The sequence below is a fragment of the Dermochelys coriacea genome, chromosome 8 (assembly GCF_009764565.3).
Source record: "Dermochelys coriacea isolate rDerCor1 chromosome 8, rDerCor1.pri.v4, whole genome shotgun sequence".
Lineage (NCBI taxonomy): Eukaryota > Metazoa > Chordata > Testudines > Dermochelyidae > Dermochelys > Dermochelys coriacea.
Window position 1 is genome coordinate 55163781 of NC_050075.1, and position 20307 is coordinate 55184087.

Sequence of the window (20307 nt, forward strand, 5' to 3'; positions counted from 1 at the left end):
TCCCAGCACCCGAGGAAGGGCGCAACTAGCGTAACGCTCACAGTGGATCATGACACAACCTGCCATTTAATTACTTCCATGGGTGGGAGGGTTGGTGCTGCTCCACCTGGTCCAGGTAAAAGAGGGCTTTTCCTGCACTGGCAGGGACCTAAATAATCCCCCTTCTCTTCCTGTCATCTGGGGGATGGGTCAGCATCCTCATGCTGACCTAGTCTGAAGCTGCCACAGGAAGTCATTCTGGCTCTCTAGCCCTTAAGGGGCCGTACACCTCTTCCAGACAATGGCCCCCCACCGCTTAATATGTGGTGAGATTCATAGACTCCCTCAGACATCACCTCTGAAGTTTGCTAAGTTTTCATAACTTCAGAAGAAGGTATAAGAAAGTGCACTGTGAGTTAAAGTAGCCCCGCCCCACTTTAACTTCTGTCTTCTGCCAGATCCTCCATATGTAAGTTACAGTATCTCTTGTGTAATTACAATAGGCTTATAGAATACAAGATTGACAAGTATTTAGGAGTGAGGAGTGTGTATTTGGTATATAAGTAAAACATGGCTATAATGCAAGGCCTATAGGCTGAGGCATGTAAGATTTTAGCTTATCCGTACTAGGCTTTAGGCTCAAGAACACTTGACATGAGTTTAATAAAACTCCTCCTTGCGATTAGTTACTACACAATATTGTCCCTCTCCATTGTAGATCCCCCTCCCCGCCCCACGTAATTTTCTTTGGTCAACTCAGTCTTCATCAAGAAAATGCACTTTATAGCTCCCCTGCATGCATCCGATGAAGTGAGCTGTAGCTCACGAAAGCTTATGCTCAAATAAATTTTAGTCTCTAAGGTGCCACAAGTACTCCTTTTCTTTTTTGCGGATACAGACTAACACGGCTGCTACTCTGAAATCAGTCTTCATCTTCTCTCCTAAAATACACTGTGTAGTTACGAGGGCAGAATAGCTGCTCCCTGTTGCGTGAAATGATGATCCCCATATCTCCTCAGAAGCTCCAGTTGGCAGGTTGGGTCAACAATACCTATGCTGGTTTGAGTCAGTTACAGTCAGATTGTCAGCTGCTGCTGTAGATTGCCACTAGCCATACCTGTAAGCAAAAGTTTTACATACTTAGTTTCAGAGGACAAGCAACTCAATATGCAGTTTATGAAGCATATTTAGATCCTTCTGGAATGAAAAGCACTATATACCTGTTAATTTCTTGTTAATTAATTATCTTTAAAGTAGTTCTTTGGAAAAAAAATTGACTGAAGTGAGGTGTGTGTTTTACCTAGTACAGTGCTTGAGGAGTTGTTGGTTGGAAGTTCCTGTTCTGACACTCTTTGCTGGGCAATTCAGTTGTATTATTTTTTGTCTTTACTTTTGTCTTGGGTTTAATCGCTATTCATGACAGTTTACGAAGCTGTATTTATCCACGTAGGTCCCTTTTAACATTTCTCTAAGCAACATATGAATTTATGAATCTGACTGTGAAGTTTTAGACTAAATGTGCCATAGATTTCCTTTGTTCTCCCAAGACAAGTGGCAGGTCTGTTTGCACTTCTGAATGTTGTGCTTTTGTTGGTTTTAAAAAAATGGTGGAACGATTTATTCTCAGCATCTCTAAAGATGAAAATAGTTACTGTACAAATGTGCTAAATATCCTATATTTAAAGGTGCAATGTCAATTTAAAGACCATGGGTAAAATTTTCAAAAGTATCTGAGTCCCATTGTCAAAAGTGACATAGGTACTTAATAGCCTCAAAGCAAGTCAATGACATTCAGGTTCCTATGTGCCTAAGTCACAGTTGAAAATGGGTCTTCAGAGTTAATCGCATTTGAAAATTCTGCCCCAAATCTTTTTAATCAAATAAATCTTCTTAGATGTTAACATTTTAAATAATTAAACTGGAAGAATATTTAAAATCCAGTTTACTTGTCACTGTTTATCCTGTTTGTTTTTCTTTCAATATTTCAACTTGGATATTGAAAATAAATTTAATCAGTTTCACTTTTGTTCACAGTCAGTTTCACTTTCAGAGACCAAATGCTACCTGTTTGGGTTGCAGATGCTGCAGGGAAATGTTTCTTTGTTTCAAAACAATTGTTTCCAAAGGCATATATTTTAAATAGTGAAAACCTTCTATAGGTCTTTGTTTTGGTAAAAGCTTGGTGTAACATCATGTAGATATTAAGCAAATTTCAGTTGGTGATGTCCTTTTAAGTCTTTCAGTATTCCTTGCTACTAATATACACCATTAACTGAGTGACATCAATATACCATTTCTTTATAATGCCATTATAGCTTGATCGGTAGCCGTCTTGTGTTTCGCCCACAAGACTGTGGATTCAAGTCCTATACCATGACTTGGGCACATACCGAGTGCTTAAATTGTAGTGTACTGGTACAGCCTAGGTCGGGGTGGCCAACCTGAGCCTGAGAAGGAGCCAGAATTTACCAACGTACATTGCCAAAGAGTCACAGTAATATGTCAGCAGCCCCCCATCGGCTCCACACCCCTGCTCCCAGCGCCTCCCGCCCACCGGCACCTGTCGATCAGTGCCTCCCCCTCCCTTCCCGCACCTCCCGATCAGCTGCTTCGTGGCATGCAGGAGGCTCTAGGGAGAGGGGGAGGAGCGAGGGCATGGCAGGCTCAGGGGCGGGAAGGGGTGGAGTGGGGGAAGGGCCTGTGGCAGAGCCAGGGGTTGAGCAGTGACCACCCCAGCACATTGGAAAGTTGGCGCCTGTAGCTTCAGCCCTAGAGTCAGTGCCTATTACAAGGAGCTGCATATTAACTTCTGAAGAGCTGCATGTGGCTCTGGAGCCACAGGTTGGCCACCCCTGGCCTAGGTGCTGCTTTCCTTTCTGTCTTTGGTGGTGTCTTTGTGGAAATGAAAGCTTCTCTGGTATTTTGTGGAAGGAGCAGTAGATAACCTCAGCTTCCTGGCCAGTAACCTCAACGGGGGGAGGCAGAAAGGCTCTAATATAATAATAGGCTGTGGGATCTGTTATTGAACTCATAATGGCTGTCACATTTGCCTATACATTTCCTGCTGTCCCAGTAACAAACTCACTGTAATTTAGGACACTCTGAGTATGGTTCTGTATTATTATTGTTTATTGAGTTCAGAAGGTGTGTGTTGGGTTCTTTGCTAAAAGAGAAACTGGCAAAATCATTGCCCCAAAGAGTTTACAGTCTAAGTCCCCAGTCCTGCAGCTAGCTGTGTGGTGGATCCCTGCACCGACATGGAGCCCAGTTAAGTCAGTGGGGCTCCATGTGAGTGCAGACATCTGCCTGCATGATGGCAGTTGCAGCAGGGTGAAGGCCTCAATTGTAAATGACAATGGAACCAAACTCTGTTCTGTGGGTGACCTTTATGTTAATGTTATATGCCAATCGCCCTATTTCTACTCTCTTTGAAGTCCGTGTGAGTTGAGGGAGCTCAGCATCTCACAGGATCTTAACCTAAGGCACTTTCAATCCACATGGAGCACCATTGTTGTGTGTGGGAGTTTTACGTTTGGATGAAGTTGTGTGCTATAAAGCCCTAAGAATGCAACATTAAAACTGGATTGGTCCTTCACAGTACATACCATTCCAAGGGGTTGATAGAGATTGTTAGAAACACATCAATTTAATAGCTACCTATTCTGATGAATAAAGGATATACCTCAGTTTACTCTTAGGTAGTTTTGTCTGGTGTTGAGATATTCTCCTTAGGTAGTAGGAAGCTGTTTGCTCATCAAGCACATGCACAAAATATCAGTGCTAGCATTCTTTTGATTGGAGGAAGTCACTGTGAAATTGAGACATATGGCCTGATTTTCAGAGTTGTTGGAGTCCCATGAATCCCAGTTAAGTTAATGCAAGCCTGAGGTGCTCAGCACCTTCAAAAACCAAGCCATTAGACATTCATATTGAAGGAAACATTGAGGTAAACCTTTTTAAAACTGAGATTTCAGAATTGGCATGTGACCTCCAGTGACTTTAAGGGATGTCACGTGTCTGTAATCGCTTCAGAGGCCCCTTTTTAAAAGCAGTAGATACAGTATTCTCATAGGCAAACAGCTGGCCCAAAGCAAACAAAAACTCCTCATGCTTTTGGGTATCGTGGTCGTGTCAGTAAAGAGATGGTCTCTGATTAAATCCAGATTGAGCAGTTTCCTGTTAGCATGCTAGGTCAGCCCACAATGTCTTATTCTGTAAGTCTGTGTTATTGAACTCTTGTGTGCCAAGTCTTTTTTCTTTTTAAACTTCAAGGCAGAGTTGCTGAAATAATGCAAATAAAAACAGTCCCTAAAAGTCCCTTTAAAATGAATTCTAGCAGCTTGCTCTTTTGCTGGCAAACTCAATTTTGGGTTGTCAGCGTTTTTTTGTTAGCATTCTTGCAGTATGATGTCTTGGGCAAGTTACAATTAAAGTGTATTTTTGTGTGCGTTTTAGTCTTCATCTGCATGCTGACGTGAAGGGAGCTTTGCGTGTGGAACAAGAGTAGAATATGGCCTTAACTTTAATGCAGAAGGAAAAAAAATCTGCTAGATAAAAAATAATGTTAAGTTAAATACAATGAAGCACAAGTTCCTCTTAATGAAGTGGAGGGAACTGTGTTAAATAATTAATAGCTGATTTGAAAAATCAAAACTTTAACAGCGAAGTATCAAAAAGGAGGTTTGATTTTTTTTACATGCAAATTGCTTGTTTTAGTTTATTCACAAAATTAAGTTTTGCTTAGAAAATTTTTTTACTTACAAAAATAATAGTAGTAATAACATCGTGTTGCTTTATGCCTTTTCTGGGTGGGGTAGTGGAGTGACATGGCAAATCACATACTTTTCAATCACAAAAGGTTAATAAACGGCAATTCTAAGATTTTTTTTTGTGGGACAAAATCTTCAAGTTACAGTGGTGTAACTCCATTTATTTCAATGGGGTTGCATTGACACCAGTGCACTTGAGACCAGGTTCTGCTCCATACCGCTATCCATGGTGTAGGCACTCCATGCCAGTGAGTTCACAATAAGGTCCTAATCTGTTTATAATATTAGCATTACCTTATGTATTATCAAGATATGGTTATTAACTCCCTTGACCCTCTACTTATCTACGTATCCTTTCTCATTACCCTCTGTTGATCTTCCTGTAAACTACTCCAAACAAGGAGAAGTCAGCGGGACTCCTCCAGAGGTATGGCAATCCAGCCACATGGAGCAATTTGCAAGATTAAGACCTTGGATAACAAGCTCCTTGGGTCAAGGATTGTGCTTTCTTTGCAGTTTAGAAAGCCTAGCACATTGTGGGATGCTACTGGAAATAAATGATGATAATAAATAATTTTCCATGGACTTTAGGGATGTAGAAGTTATTGCTCATCGCTGTTTTGGTTCCCTGCCTGAATCATCTGTATAAGAACAGCTAATGATATTTTAATGTAACAGGGAAGGCATGTTGTTCCTTGTTCTATAGGCCCAAAACATATGCTAAAACACAAGAAATGTCCTCATTCACAAGTGAAATTTAAAGTAAGATTTCAGATAATACTCATTTTCTCAAACTGAAGGAAGGATTTAGTTTTTAAGTGATTTAAAATATTAAAGGCTATATTATAAATGTAAAAATGATTTGCAAGGGGGATTAAAGCCACTTCAGGGGAAATTTAGCAAACTAAAGGTTTTCCATTTATCTTCTCACCCTACATGTACCTATCACTGAATGATACAAATCCACAGTTTGTTCCCAAATTAGTTTCTTACAACTTCTTAAGATTGTTCATCATTAGTAAGTCTTCAAACTGGTTGGATTGTTTTAAGTTAGTGAAGTAAAATATATATATGTAAAATCTTCTGTTAATCTCCATGGTCTAAAACACAACAGTGACCAAACCTATATATAAAAGAGATCTGAAGACTGAAGAAAAATTGCTAGTTAGATCCTTTATTGTAACATTGGTCTCTGATTTTAAAGCAAAGTAGCAACAAAGGCAAAATGGATCAAGATTAAAAATTAGTGACAGTGACTTGATAAATATTTAAATGATATTTTAATTACTTTCCTATTTAGGCTGGTGTGTGCAAACAATACTGGTATCCTATGACTGTCTAATCATTAATTATTTATATAGCATCAGAGGTGTGCTAGGTATTATACCCATTTAACATATGTGTAAACTGAGATATACAGAGGCTAAGGGCTGGATTATGACTGGCTTTGCATATAAGAGCTGAGTGAGTAAAGTGCAAGGAGCCTTCCGTTGCCCTGTAGCCCCCTGCAAAGTAGCTAGACACAGTTGTAGACCACCTCAAAATGGGTGGACAGAAAACAGGGCTATGTAGCTGTCTGGCCTCAAAGGGAAGCATACACTGCACTCTCTGGAAAGAATGCCTGGCATATGTTCTCCTCCCATGCCAGGGAGCTCTGGGAGATATTGTGCCTCCCTGAGCTACCTTACCTCCCAGAGTTCCTACTGGGGCAGTGTGGCCCTACATCTCCCCCGTACTGAGGGCTGTACCTTAATGACACAATCGGTCCATAACTGACTAGCCCTGGCCACACAATTAATTGTTAGCAGAGCAAGGACCTAAAACCCTAACTTCCACTTTCCTGGCCTGACCCCCAGACAACAGTCATCCTTCCTAGTCAAAAAGAAAAGGAGTACTTGTGGCACCTTAGAGACTAACAAATTTATTTGAGCATAAGCTTTCGTGAGCTACAGCTCACTTCATCGGATGCATCATGATCAAGATGCATCCGATGAAGTGAGCTGTAGCTCACAAAAGCTTATGCTCAAATAAATTTGTTAGTCTCTAAGGTGCCACAAGTACTCCTTTTCTTTTTGCGAATACAGACTAACACGGCTGCTACTCTGAAACCTGTCCTTCCTAGCCAGCTACACTATCAAGAAAAAAGAAAGGAGTTTTTTCTTGTAAATAGGAGTGAGTACAGTTCCACGGATATCTATCACTATATTACCAATACTTGTACAAAGTGGGGTCAACACTCTGAGCCCTGTAAAAATGATCTGAGAAGCAGATGAGAAGAGAACTAAAGTATCAGGCTAACTCAGCAGCCTTATAGGAAGAAGATCCCTCCACCAACTTAGGAAATAGAAGTCTGATTCAGCATCCCATTAAAGTCAATGGGAGTTGGATTGGTCTCCAAATAGTGCTTGACTTAGTTGCACAAGTAGTCCCGTTAAAGCCAACAGCACTACTTGTGTCAGAGCCGTGTTAGTCTGTATTCGCAAAAAGAAAAGGAGTACTTGTGGCACCTTAGAGACTAACAAATTTATTAGAGCATAAGCTTTCGTGAGCTACAGCTCACTTCATCGGATGCATTTGGTGATTCTTTTTCCACCAAATGCATCCGATGAAGTGAGCTGTAGCTCACGAAAGCTTATGCTCTAATAAATTTGTTAGTCTCTAAGGTGCCACAAGTACTCCTTTTCTTTTAGGACTACTTGTGTGAGTCAGGCCTGATCTACACATACAGTTATACTGATTTAACTAAAGGTGTGTTTTTAAAGTTAGATTTAGTTCAATCGGTGGAACTTTGCATGTGGACATGTTTAAATCAGGGACTATCTTTTTGTTCAGTTTTTGTACAATGTCTAGCACAATGGAGTTCTGGTCCTTAACTGGGGCTTCTAGGCACTACTGCATTACATAAATTAACAATTTAAATCTGGCGTTGAAGCTGTAAATGTACAGAGGCAAACTAAGCTGATATAATTAGTTTTAAACTGATATTAGTTTGGATAATTTTAAATAAACTGGTAAATGAGTGCATTTTTGTGTGTAGACAAGCACTCGGCATGTAGCATTTACCTCTATAAAGGACATCTTGGTTGTAGCAGAGCAGGTCTGGCCTCACCTTTTTTTTTTTTTTTTTCTTTATAGAGCCCTATTATGGTTTTGTTTTGTTAAAACTTGTTTAACTAAAACTCCCTGCACTAAACAGCTGAGAGAAAATCTGTCTGTGAAAAAGTTGTTGTTGGACTACATTCATTGTTTTTGCCAGCCTATCTGTCATTATGATATCGAAGTGTAGCAAATGGGGTGATATGAACAAACACAATATAATATCTTGGTTGGTTGGTTGAATGGACAAAGGAGCCCTTAGAGTTCCATGGATGGTCTGCATTAATGGAGGAGAAGAGTACCAGCCTTCAAGCACTTCAAGCCATACACTGACTTTAAGACACACACATTTCTCTTACTGCTGTCCACAGTAGTGCCACAAATAGATTGAAGACAATATATGGTCCGCAGAGCTATTCATAAAGTAGACGCAGAGGTGGTTGACTGTGCTCCAAGAATGGTGGCAGCCATTTTGGGGAAGAACTCTAGATGGGAAACCTATGTTGGAAACTATCAAACACGAGAGTTTCTTCCTCAAAGCATTATCTGTGGATACAACAGCAGTTGGCTACCTCAGAGAAGCCAGACTCAGGCTTGCAGTTTTCTAAAAGAATTTTAAAGATCACAAAACTGTGTGTGGGACAAAGTGACTGGAAATTGATAATTGACTAACAAGCCTTTGTTTGTGTCTTGCTAGTTTGAATCCAGTCCAGGCTGGTAGTTACCAAAAGTCACAAACATCTCATGGCTGTTTGGTGGCTTCAGTCCAGTGCCAGGTGTTTGTGTCTCAGAAAGCACCTTCATAGTTGCCATTAACAAGTGCTTTATTTGGCAGGCTAATCAGAGAGACCAGTGATTGGCTGAACATGGAGATTGAACTTCCTTCTAACTCCTAGAGGTGGTCCTTTCCGGGAAGGTTGAACTTTGTTGCCAAAGCAACATGCAGAAATTTGTACTTCTGCTATTCAAGCTGCACCTGCTCTGTAGATTGAGGACCTCAGACTCTGGCACCTTTCACAAACATTGACTTCAGATTTAAAAAAAGTTATTTAACAAAAATTACAGAATTTCACTGTGGGACAGATGGGGAAAGGAGAAGCAGCTGTGGTGATATTATATTGCTGTTAGCTCGGGGAGAGAGGCTGGGTGTGGGGAAACCAGCTGTGACACTCTGTCTCCATCTCAAGTTTCCGTATCAGTGGAACGTCAGGTGTAAGCTAGTGTCTGAAAGCTACCAGAAAACTACCTAATGCTGAAGTGCAATGGAAATGGCTTGAACTCCTCCTATTCTGTCTTGAGATGGAAGCAAAAATGAATGATAGATAAGACTAATTGGCTCATTTAGACCATCCTTGGTCAGTGCATGGTTATTCCCTACGACGTATTTATTAGTGCTCCATCCAGTCTAATTTTAAATTAGAATTACAATGTCTAAACAATGGGGCTTCCACCACTTCCTGTGGGAGATCATACTACAATCTAATAGACCTTGTGGTCAAGAAATGTTTCTTGATAGCCTAAATTTTCCTTTGCATGATCCCATTACACTTCAATATATACACTTTTTCCTACCCTAAATTGTACACATCTTGTATCTATATAAAACTAACTTTATATTTAAAAGAGCTATTTTCATTTATTCAAACTGTATCTCAATTGTTAATTTACACAAGTCAGATATGTTGCTTGCTGGGGATTGTTAACACTTTTTTTCCCATCTGGGATTGCAGACTCTCACAGACAGGTATGAACCATCTACTTCTCTCCACGGAAACCGCTTTTTTCCCATTCATGAAATTTTATTGGTATTAGCTGTAGGTAGGCTGGATGACACCATTCATTACAAGGTAACTGAGGAGATACACTTCAGCATACGTTCCCCAGGTTGAATCTACAGTACTTCAGTTACATGGCACAAAGGTTTTTTTTTTTTTTAAAGAAAAAACTATACACTTTGCTGAAGTCTCCTCTCTCCTGCTCTCTACCTTTTTATGCCAATAGTCTCTAAAACAATTCTTCCTTAAAATTGGGCAATTTAAAAGCAAAAAAGGGAACTTCTCATCAAATTGATGCAGTCATTATTATTATATTTTATTTATTAGTGTGTGCATTTATATCTTTCATTTATATAGCACTTGTAATCTCAGATATCTTTACAAACAAGTATATGAACTATTCTCGGGGATCATTTTCCATTACTGATATATAATCAACTCTAGAACTTTTCCCATTGACTTCAACAGACATTAGATCAGGCTCTAAACCATACACAAAAATACTATAGAAAAATGTAGTTATGCTGAGAAATATTGCATCTCATTGAAACAACGAGAAATAGTGACAGAATGTAATGATACATTTGGGATTTGACCAGGACACTGGAGTTAACACCCTCCTTTTGCAAAAAGCATTATGAAATGTTGGATGACCATAAGTGTTCAGGATGTCAGTTTTATGTCTCATCTAAAATTGGCACCGTCTGCACATAATTTCCACCCCCTGCCTCCGTGCTCTAAACACCCAGCTGTGGGTATTGGTTTTAATACTGATTTAGAAATATGAGAGCCACTGAATAACCAGTATTATTTCCTCTCATACCTAGATGTTCCTTACAGGTCTCTTATCCAAGTACTAATCTGGTTTAGATTGTAAGATGTAATGGCATCATAATGTGTGGTGGTTTGACTACAGTCAGCTACTGAAACATCATGTGAAGGATGTCAAAGAAATATTTTTAAAGGGGTAAACAATTCTAAAGTGTTGCATCAGTAGACCCATCTTCTAGAGTTCAATGGTTATCAAAAATGACAGAATATTTCAGGAATTGAAGGCACGTTGTCATTTATCCCTTACCTGAAAAGCATAGTTTAACTTGTTGTTTGGTGTAGTAATTCTTCTCATTTGGGATATTTGGATTTTCCCATGCTTTTGATCCTTTATTTCATAGGTTGAAGGAGACCAATTGCCTCCAGGACATACCGTCAGCCAGTACGAAACATGTAAGATCAGAACAATAAAAGCTGGCACTCTGGAGAAACTTGTGGAGAACCTGCTGACGGCTTTTGGGGACAATGACTTTACCTACATCAGCATCTTTCTGTCAACGTATAGGGGCTTTGCCTCTACTAAAGAAGTACTGGAACGTCTCCTTGATAGGTAAGAGTTAGTGGGTGGATAGCTATAGAGAAAATAATAATATGGAAAACTATCACGTCATGTACATGACGAAGAGTATTGAAAGGAATTAGCTCAAATGTATTGAAGATGTATTTGAAAGGCTACATGATATTTAGATATTTCAAAATCAGTGATGATCCTACAATCTTGGAAAATCCAGTACTGTATTTCGGCTTAACTATTGAGTTGATAAATGTCTCTCCTTCTCACTTCATAATGCCATCGCCGCCAAATAGGGAGAGATGGCTAGTTTGGGCTACTAAAGAAACAGATTGTGACCACTGTAGGGAAAGTGGCATAACCAACCAAAGTCAGAGTTATCACTGAATTCAAGCCATTAATATCCCTGTGCACAGTCTTCTGTATGCAGGCTACACAGAAGGGGCCACTGCTGTGTCAAGACATAGACTATACAGGCATGAGCATACAAGCCTGTTCCATACCTACTACACTGTGCCAGATTACTCATCCTTATTTCCTGTCGTGAAAGGACAGCAGATTGGGCTTTTTTGATTTTTGAGGGAAGTCATGACACAGGCATTGGGTTTTTTTGGAGAGCTCAGAGGTTCCAGAATACAAAATCTAAGGTAGAAAACCATTTAAAAGAATCCAGGTTTAGGTGGAGTTAGTAAGGTGATTGGTCCATACATAACTGGCATCAGTTATCAATCTGTAGTATTCCATGCTCTTTTTTCTGCTTATAAGTTAAGAATGGCTTTTTGGGTAGGAGTACTTTAAGTTGTTTATATCACCGTAGTGTAATCATTTTGCCATCTCAGCACTTTTTTTCCTCCCTCTATTTATGACTGGATCTCCAAAGGGATAGAGGGACATTTTATTTCTTGTGCTTATTTAGTTAGCATGTTGTCAAAATCAAGTGATGTACAGAAAGGCTATAGCATTGTCTAGTAATTAGAGCAGGAGACTGGGAGTTGGGACTCCTGGTTTTCTAGTCTTGGCTATCCCACTGACTTTCTATGTGGTACTGGGCAAGACATACACATTTTCCATGCTTCAGTTTCCCCATCTGGAAAATGGGTATAATAATGCTTATCTCACAGGGCTGTTGTGTGACTTCATTAATAATGATGCTAACGTGCTTAGAAGACAGGCCCTGTGTGACTCTTATGATACACAGTACTATTCAAGTACAAGAACGTAGGAGCATAAAAGCCATGTAACATGTAGGAGTGGTGAAAGAGAAGCCACACTGGGGAAAAAGAAAACAAGGTTAGCTTTAGACTTGAGAATGCCCCTGTCAATCTGCCAAGATCAAAGGTGGGACACAATGGGTGACAAAAACCAACAATGAGGAGAATACAAATGTTGTTCATGTAGAGAACTAAAAATGCTATAGGATTCCTTCCTTTAGTGTGAGAAACTCTTTCCATAACCTCAGTTTCATGATTCTTTGCTTCTGATGTAAATAATTTTTAACAATAAACATGAGGGGACACCACTTTTGTGTGGAATGTAGAGAACTTCGGAGCTCTAAGGAGTGACAGCCCTCAAAATGAGGGACATTAAAGAGGTGCGCCGTGAGAATCTCTCACCCATAAGCACATGAATTGCCAAAAAGATTTAGAGAGTGAACGAACTGGGTATATGCTTATAGATTGGCTTGTTTGTTGTCACATCCAATAATGAAACTTCTATGGCATATAACTATTTTATAGGAATATATTTCTATCAGCAGGAACTTTTTAAAACAATTATAAAATGGTTGGAATTACTAAAATAAGTACTTAACAATTCAACTTGACTTATTTAAAAGCATCTATTTTAAACACTATTTCCCTGACAGTACAGTTGCTTTTGATTTGCCTCCTGGTTCCCAAACTGTACTCTCTTCCATGTCTTTTACATTCTCCTGTATTAATCAGATATGTACAAAAGAAGATTGCCTTTTGTGCTATGAACAATTAGAAGTTACCAGCCAAATCAGCCGGTCAAAGAGGGCTTGAAGCCAGATGACACAGTTCTAGCTAAAAAACGGGTTGATTTGAAATAAAATACATGCCATGTATACTCGTCCATTAGCCTGTTCATTTATAAGCCTACCCCCCAAGATGGATAGGTAAAAATAGTAAAAACTGTATGACCCTTTCATAAGCCGACCCTATATTTCAGGGGTTGGCAAACTTTGGCTCCCGGCCCGTTGGGGTAAGCCACTGGTGGTTTTGGGATGTTTTGGTTACCTGGAGTGTTCACAAGCATGGAGTCCCTCAGCCCCCAGTGGCCACAATGGGAGCTGTGGGAAGTGGCACACCACTTCCCACAGCTCCCATTGGCTGGGAACGGCGAACTGCGACCACAGGGAACTGAGGGGCTCCATGCCTGCAGATGCTTCAGAAACAAACAACAATGTATTAGATATTCAATTCAATGATTTCATAGAGTTTTAAATCATCAAATTTTGGTGTAGACCCCTTTATGAGCTGGCCCCCGCTCTTTGATGTGTCACTTTTTTACCAAAAATATTCGCCTTATGAACGAGTATATACGGTATTTCCGCCTTTAAAAGCCTAGGAGATGTGTGTGTTCCCCTTTTTGCATGGGTTTTTAATTTGGTTGCTCCAACTCTTTTATTTCTTTGTAGTTGTCATTTAGGTGCTGTTGAGATCATGGCTGTGTTATGCTACACGCTGTACAGACACACAATATGACAGACACACAGCCCCTGGCCTGAGGAGCTTACATTTTAAAGAGGCAAGACAGAAAGGGATTATTATGCCCATTTTAATAGGGGGGAAACTGAGGCACAGGGAGATTAAGTGACTTGCCCACTCACACAGGAAGTTTGGAAATTTTAACCTAGGTCTTCTATGTCCAAATCTAGTGTCTTTACCACAAAGCCATCCTTGTTCTTTGTTTCAGAGTAGCAGCCATGTTAGTCTGTATCCACAAAAAGAACAGGAGTACTTGTAACCTTAGAGACTAACAAATTTATTAGAGCATAAGCTTTCATGGGCTATAGCCCACTTCATCAGATGCATAGAATAGAACATATAGTAAGAAGATATATATATATATATATATATATATATACATGCACAGAAGTTGGAAGTTTCCATACAAACTGTAAGAGGCTAATTAGTTAAGAAGAGCTATTATCAGCAGGAGAAAAAAACTTTTGTAGTGATACTCAAGATGTCCAATTTAGACAGTGGACAAGAAGGTGTGAGGATGCTTAACTTAGGGAAATAGATTCCATATGTGTAATGACCCAGCTACTCCCAGTCTCTGTTCAAACCCAAGTTAATGGTATCTAATTTGCATATTAATTCAAGCTCAGCAGTTTCTCGTTGGAGTCTGCTTTTGAAGCTTTTCTGTTGCAAAATTGCCACCCTTAAATCTTTTACTGAGTGGCCAGAGAGGTTGAAGTGTTCTCCTACCGGTTTTTGAATGTTATGATTCTTGATGTCAGATTTGTGTCCATTTATTCTTTTGCGTAGAGACTGTCCGGTTTGGCCAATGTACATGGCAGAGGGGCATTGCTGGCACATGATGGCATATATCACATTGGTAAATGTGTGGGTGAACGAGCTCCTGATGGCATGGCTAATGTGATTAGGTCCTATGATGGTGTCGCTTGAATAAATATGTGGACAGAGTTGGCATCGGGCTTTGTTGCAAGGATAGGTTCCTGGGTTAGTGTTTTTTGTTGTGTGGTGTTTGGTTGCTGGAGAGTATTTGCTTCAGGTTGGGGGGCTATCTGTAAGCGAGGACTGGTCAGTCTCCCAAGATCTGTGGGAGTGAGGGGATCATTTTTCAGGACAGGTTGTAAATCTTTGATGTGCTGGAAAGGTTTTAGTTGGGGACTGAAGGTGACAGCTAGTAGTGTTCTGTTACTTTTCTTTGTTGGGCCTGTCCTGTAGTAGGTGACTTCTGGATACTCTTCTGGCTCTGTCGATCTGTTTTTTCACTTCAGCAGGTGGGTATTGTAGTTTTAAGAATGCTTGATAGAGATCTTGTAGGTGTTTGCCTCTGTCTGAGGGATTGAAGCAAATGCTGTTGTATCTTAGAGCTTGGCTATAGACAATGGATCGTGTGGTGAGTCTTGGATGGAAGCTGGAGGCATGTAGGTAAGTATAGCGGTTAGTAAGTTTCCAGTATAGGGTGGTATTTCTGTGACCATTGCTTATTAGCACAGTAGTGTCCAGGAAATGGACTGCTTTTGTGCATTGGTCTAGGCTGAAGTTTATGGTGGGATGGAAATCGTTGAAATCATGGTGGAATTCCAAAGGGCTTCTTTTCCATGGGTCCAGATGATGAAGATGTCATCAATGTAGCGCAAGTAGAGTAGGGGTGTTAGGGGACAAAAGCTAAGGAAGCGTTGTTCTAAGTCAGCCATAAAAATGTTAACCTACTGTGGGGCTATGTGGATACCCATAGCAGTGCCGCTGACTTGAAAGTATATATTGTCCCCAAATATGAAATAGTTGTGGGTGAGGACAAAGTCACAAACTAATTAGCCTCTTACAGTTTGTACGGAAACTTCCAACTTCTCTGCGTGTGTGCGTGCGTGTGTGTGTGTGTGTGTGTGTGTATATATATATATATATATATATATATATATATATATAATCTCTTCTTACTATATGTTCCATTCTATGCATCCGATGAAGTGGGCTGTAGCCCACGAAAGCTTATGCTCTAATAAATTTGTTAGTGTCTAAGACGCCACAAGTACTCCTGTTCTTCTTGTTCTTTGTGTTACCTTCGTTCTCTTCCCAGTTCACATACTGCACATTTGTAACTTACCAATATGTATAAACAATCGTGCATTGAGGGGCAAATCCAGAACCCACTGCTGCACTGTGTCGGGGTTGGGAGGAAGGAATCAGTCCCAGACTGCAATGCAACTCTGTGGAGAATAGCACAGCCTGATAGCTGGAGTAAACTCTGCAGGCCCTTATGTGCCGCCTGGGAACTACAGATACCCTTGCCCTGTTTTTGCCTACCACATTCTACTGTGCAAGGGACTCTCATGGACTGGTACTCTATTCTAATCACAGGTTGTGCTTGCCATGGGTAACCTGACTATAACCAGTTTCAGCCCTTTTGCAGCCAAAACTGCTTCTGTTCCACCACCAAAGGCTCATATGAGGCCACACAAAAGAAGGCTGGATTAGCCCCTTATTGCTGGGTGCTCTGCTAGATTTGTATATTCCCTGCAATTTCTTGTGATTCATGCCATCGGTCACTATAGAAAATGAGCAGATAAGGACAACAGATACATTAGGAAACTGCTGTAGAAGGGGGCAACTGCTAAGGATATATTTTTCATTATAAGTCGCTCTCTACTCATTCCTACTACATGAGTTTCTACATCTGAAAACAGTGACACGATTGGCACCGTTGTTTGTAATGTTAGCCAAGGACTGGTCACCTCTGGGGTTTCTGTTTAAGTCAGGGTTGATTGAGGCACGTTAGCTGGGGATGGTTGGGGTGGGTAAGGTGGAGGCCTGCACTGGAGTTGCTCGTGCTGTTCCTGTTTTGTGGTTCAGTAGGGAACATCAGTCTCCAAAGTTGTCACTCCAGCACTTTCATGAGTGCCAAAATGAATACAGTAAAATTAACTCCCTTCAGCTGGGGATTTAAGAACTCTAAGCTCAGGGATGGGAGTCGGGGGGATAATTCTTTGCAAGAACAGATCATACCAAAGCCATCAGCCAAGGTTTCGGTTGGTGGTTTTTGGGTGTTTTGGTTTTTAACCATTAAAAATGATCAAACTCCAGTAAGCTAATTTATTTAATGACAGGTTTCAGAGTAGCAGCCGTGTTAATCTGTATTCACAAAAAGTAAAGGAATACTTGTGTGGAATGCATCCGATGAAGTGAGCTGTAGCTCACAAAAGCTTATGCTCAAATAAATTTGTTAGTCTCTAAGGTGCCACAAGTACTCCTTTTCTTTTTATTTAATGGAATCACAAAGAATCGTTTGGAGACTCTTGCTTCGCCAGGAAAGCTTATAGGCTCTCCCAGATTGCTCTCGGGGTTTTTTTCCTGAGCAGAGATGGACCCAAGGGAATTAAAGTCTAAGCAATGCACATTAATGTAATGTTGAGGTTATGACTTTAGATTCACAAAGGTTAGGAAATGGAAAAAAGTAAGTTTCTCATGGTAAAGTTAACACATCAGGGTTGTGGCTTCTATTTCTATGTTGCTTTGTAAATGTGTACATTATAGCGGAGATTTTCAATGTCACCTAAAGGAGTGAGATACCTAAATTCCATTGGGTACCTAACTCCCTAAGCTTCCTCTAAAAATCACAGCCTAATATATTAATGTTTGTTGCTAAAGCTATCCCCTAAAATGTACACTTTGTGCAGTGGGGCTGAGTTAACATTACCGTGAAGTCCTTAATATTTTCATATCCTTGCTTTTGAGCATTTCAACTTGTAATCTTAGTGTTAGACTGACCATAACTCTTGTGCATTAGTATATTTTATACCAGTCTCTTCCCATCAGCATAAAATTGTCTCATCCATGCTTCAGTAAAAAGAGTAAAAAGGAGGAAGTGGCGGGGAGGAAGGGGAGAAAATTAAAGGGTATATTTTGTATACAGGGCTAAATCTTTAGGTCGCTTTTAAATTTGAGCATGTACATTTTGTGTGAGCTCTGTTTAAATGACCCACATTTTAATATGACTGTGCAAATAGGTAGATAAGCAGTTACCCATGTTGCATGTGAAGCATTTGAGCCCACTTCTAAAAATGAGCCCCTTATTGTCAGGGACCTGCAGCTAAACCCAGACCCAGCTCTGCCCTCAGCTGGTTCAGCTAATGACTGGTTGGCTGAAGATTCCAGCAGGCACATCATTAAACCCTGCAGAAGGCCTGGGTCCCTGGCTGCACAATATTCTTCCGCTGCCACAGCTCTTTGTCCTGCTCCTGCTCTCGGGTCCTTCTTTGCTTCTTCTGGTCCTGGCACCTGACTTCTTCTCCTGCCTCCAGCTGCTTGTTCCTGGCTCCCAGTTCCTAGTTGCTGCTCCTGACTTCTGCTCCTGTTCTGGATGATTCTCTGACCCTTGGCTCCTGATTCCTGGCTCTTGGTACCATTTCACTCTCTCACCTTGATATTTGGCTTCTGACCATGGCTCTGGCTCACTCCTTGTACTTGGCAACTTGGCTTCTGATCAGGGTCTGGCTACTAGGCCTGGTCATCTCTGTTCCAACCAGTAGGGCAGACTCGTGTCCTGACCATTAGGCAAGACCACCCACGTCCCGGTCTCTAACACTTTAGTCACTGCTGTGTCTTCTGTTAGCTAAGGTGAAAAATACAGTGGGAGCCTACTTCTGTGAGGTGCTGGGCACCCTTAACGCCTTGAAAGTCAGTGGGAGCCAAGGGCTTGCAGCACCTCAGAGGGCTGGGCTTTCTCTCTTTCTTAGATAATTTTGTATTACAGTAACACCTAGAAGCCCTAGTCACTCATTGAGACCCCGTTGCACTTGGTGCTGGAAAACATGAGTCAGATCCTCACTCAGGCAAGTGGATGAATTGAAGTTAATGACACCTCCTCATGTCAATAAATCCTGGTCTACACTAAAAATTTAGGTCAACCCAACTATGTCGCTCAGGGGTAGGAAAAATCGATACCCCAGAGCAGTGTAGGGAAGCCAACCTAACCCCTGGTGTAGACAGTGCTAGGTTGATGGAAGAATCCACACTCGGCTGAGCCATGCTGCCTGAGTCAACTGATATGGGCCAGCCAGGGGTGTTTAATTGCAGTGTAGACATACCCACAATCACTTAAGCCCTACATTTACCCTTGGTGGTAGAAGTGGGGGAGGGGAACCGTAGGTGGAGTAGCTGTGCAGGGAGTGTCACTGTTCTGTCTGTGCTTTTCCCTGGTCCTATAAAAAACGGTGATGGGATCAAGCCAGAAAACGCTACTTGATCTGAGATTGTTGGATCCATCAGTCAAAATACCTTGTACAAGTGCTACAGGTAGGATGCAGCTCTATGACCTGGCCCCAGGTTGGGAGGTGAATTTCACACTTGTAGAAAATAATTTTTGCCTGCAGGAATGGTATGTTTGTGGGAGTAGATACGGTTCATATATCAGACATGGTCTGCATGGTATCATGTTTGATGTATTATAAGCATGATCCGAATTCTGGGTGTGAAAAAATGTGTTCTGGTTAACAAGAAATAGGCAAAGTTGTAATTATGCTGAAACCCATTACTGTAAGCTATGATTGATGCTGTGAATGGGAAAACAATAAAGAAAGCTGATGCCAGAGAAGTGACAAGTCAGAAAAGGTATTTTGATATATGTGCAGAAAGTTCAAAATAACTTGTGCTTTGGTTAAATTAACCTGCAGCTTGAGGTGATTTTTTTGTGATCTTCTCCCTAAGAAACTGAAAAAATCCTGGTTTATCCATCTTTTCCGAACCGAGGCTTTTCCTAAGTCAGTGGTTCTCAAACTTTTTTTTTTTCACGGACCACTTGAAAATTGCTGAGGATCTTGGCGGACCACTTAATGATCTATCCAAATGTTGTTTGTACCATTAGCTAACTATTGTAAAGTGCTTTGGATAAAAGCACTATATAAAAAGAACTTAATAATAATTAACATTTTTTGTTCTACAAGTAAAAGCACACAACTCATATTTTAATATCAGTAGTCTTACCTTTCTAATGCAATGGATGTGCTCTCTCTCCCCCGCCGCAGCAGCCCCCAGGCTGAGAAGGAGGGGGGGTGTCTCTCTCTCTCTCTCTGTCCCCTCCCCGCCACGGCAGCCCCCAAGCTGGGGTTGGGAAGGAGGGCCGTCTCTCCCCAGTAGCCGCAGCCCTGGAGCTGCGGAAAATCACCTTTCTCTGGCTGCCACAGCCCGGCATGTCCCAATTCCCCCACCCCCTCTTCTCACCCCACTGCCCCCTCCCATGTACCCCCTCTTCCCACCAAGGCCACCACCTCACCTTACATGTGTGTCTTCTCCAGGGTCCAGGCACCTAATTAGTGGAGCCACGCAGGCGTGGCTCCACTAATTAGGTGGGTGGCCCTTCATTTTCTTGTGTGCGGCCGCTCGGGCACGCACTTTAGAGGGAACGATCTGCGGACGACCTGAATGGAGCTCGCAGACCACAGTTTGAGAACTTCTGTCCTAAGACACCCCACTGATTAAAATATGGGTGTTACTTTGCCTTACCAACATTAAGAAACAAGTTGTACAGAATCTTATTAGGGCTTTCCAGACTACACATTGTACTCTTCATTTCGTATATGGACATGGGGGAATCGATTGTGCTTTCAGCCATATATGGAGAAAAAACAAAG

At 41.1% G+C, this 20307-nt stretch overlaps 1 protein-coding gene across 10 annotated transcripts in view; it reads left to right on the forward strand.

The window, feature by feature from the left end:
• Positions 1-20307, forward strand: part of RGL1 (ral guanine nucleotide dissociation stimulator like 1) — a 152123-nt gene that overhangs the window by 70112 nt on the left and 61704 nt on the right. For all 10 annotated transcript variants that reach the window (XM_038412978.2, XM_043491062.1, XM_043491064.1 and 7 more), the window contains one exon: positions 10792-11000. In XM_038412978.2, coding sequence (XP_038268906.1) covers positions 10792-11000 — 209 coding nt within the window. The remainder of the gene's footprint in view (positions 1-10791; positions 11001-20307) is intronic.